The following is an 846-nucleotide window of genomic DNA, read 5'->3' as shown; positions in this document are numbered from 1 at the left end:
CATTAGCACTTTTAAGGGCCCACTGCAGGTGCTTACGCCCTCTGAAATGAGACATCGGCACTGCGCCTGGTGTCAAGGTGCACTGTCACCACTTTGTTCAAGTAGTCTAGGTATCACTTCCTTGCTGTTATGACTCATCCTGTACCACACCGCTGTCTGTTTTTACTTAATTTAGCTGTCAACTGTGTAGTGCATTTTTCTGTCACTGGCCGTTTTAAAGCTGCAGGCTTTCACTTCTTTAATTCGCTGCTGACATTACATTATGTAGGCCCGCTTTGATTATCTTACACATTCCTGAGTTCTGGAGAAACAAACAGATAGCTTATCATGTCTTCAGATGTTCAGTGACATCTCAACATTTCGCTGTTTACTTGCTGTTTACTGGAGAGTGTAGTTAGAAACGGGGTGAAAAGTTTATGCATATAATAGCCGCTTCAACAGGTTGTGTATGGTTTTAGGTCAGATTGAAACCCATGGCTGGATTTTGATCCATCCAATTTTAAATCACTGATCAAAACCCAACTTTTTAGAACTGCGACACAGACTTAAATGCCTCTTACTAACCCCCTTGCAAAGCCTGGAATGCACCACAAACTGAACCCATATAAAGTTGACAAACATGCTGAATACACTTGCATCTAGTCACTAATGCAGGAAGAGGCAGTGGTTGAAACATGATGAAGTGCCTAGGAGAAATTTATGCAGAACAAATGAGCATCAAATCTATTCATTGGTATGGGTTTAAGTTTGGTCACAGAACTGATGTCAGTGTTGCTATACTTTTACATCAGATTCTCCCTCTGCTTCTTCAGAACCAGTTACCTTCCTACCAGTTACATTTCTAAA

General features: G+C 41.3%; 1 protein-coding gene across 1 annotated transcript in view; it reads right to left on the bottom strand.

Moving 5' to 3' along the window:
• The window catches only part of LOC118327002 (beta-1,4-mannosyl-glycoprotein 4-beta-N-acetylglucosaminyltransferase-like), a 1,486-nt gene extending 1,157 nt beyond the window's left edge, over nt 1-329 (bottom strand). The window contains exon 1 of the mRNA XM_035660167.1: nt 289-329. Within this exon, the coding sequence (XP_035516060.1) occupies nt 289-329 (41 nt within the window). The remainder of the gene's footprint in view (nt 1-288) is intronic.
• Between the last annotated feature and the right edge of the window lie 517 nt (nt 330-846).

The sequence above is a fragment of the Morone saxatilis genome, unplaced genomic scaffold (genome assembly GCF_004916995.1).
Source record: "Morone saxatilis isolate NCDOM2014 unplaced genomic scaffold, NCSU_SB_2.0 Contig17, whole genome shotgun sequence".
NCBI classification, from domain to species: Eukaryota; Metazoa; Chordata; class Actinopteri; family Moronidae; genus Morone; species Morone saxatilis.
This window is presented reverse-complemented; position numbering and strand designations above follow the sequence as displayed.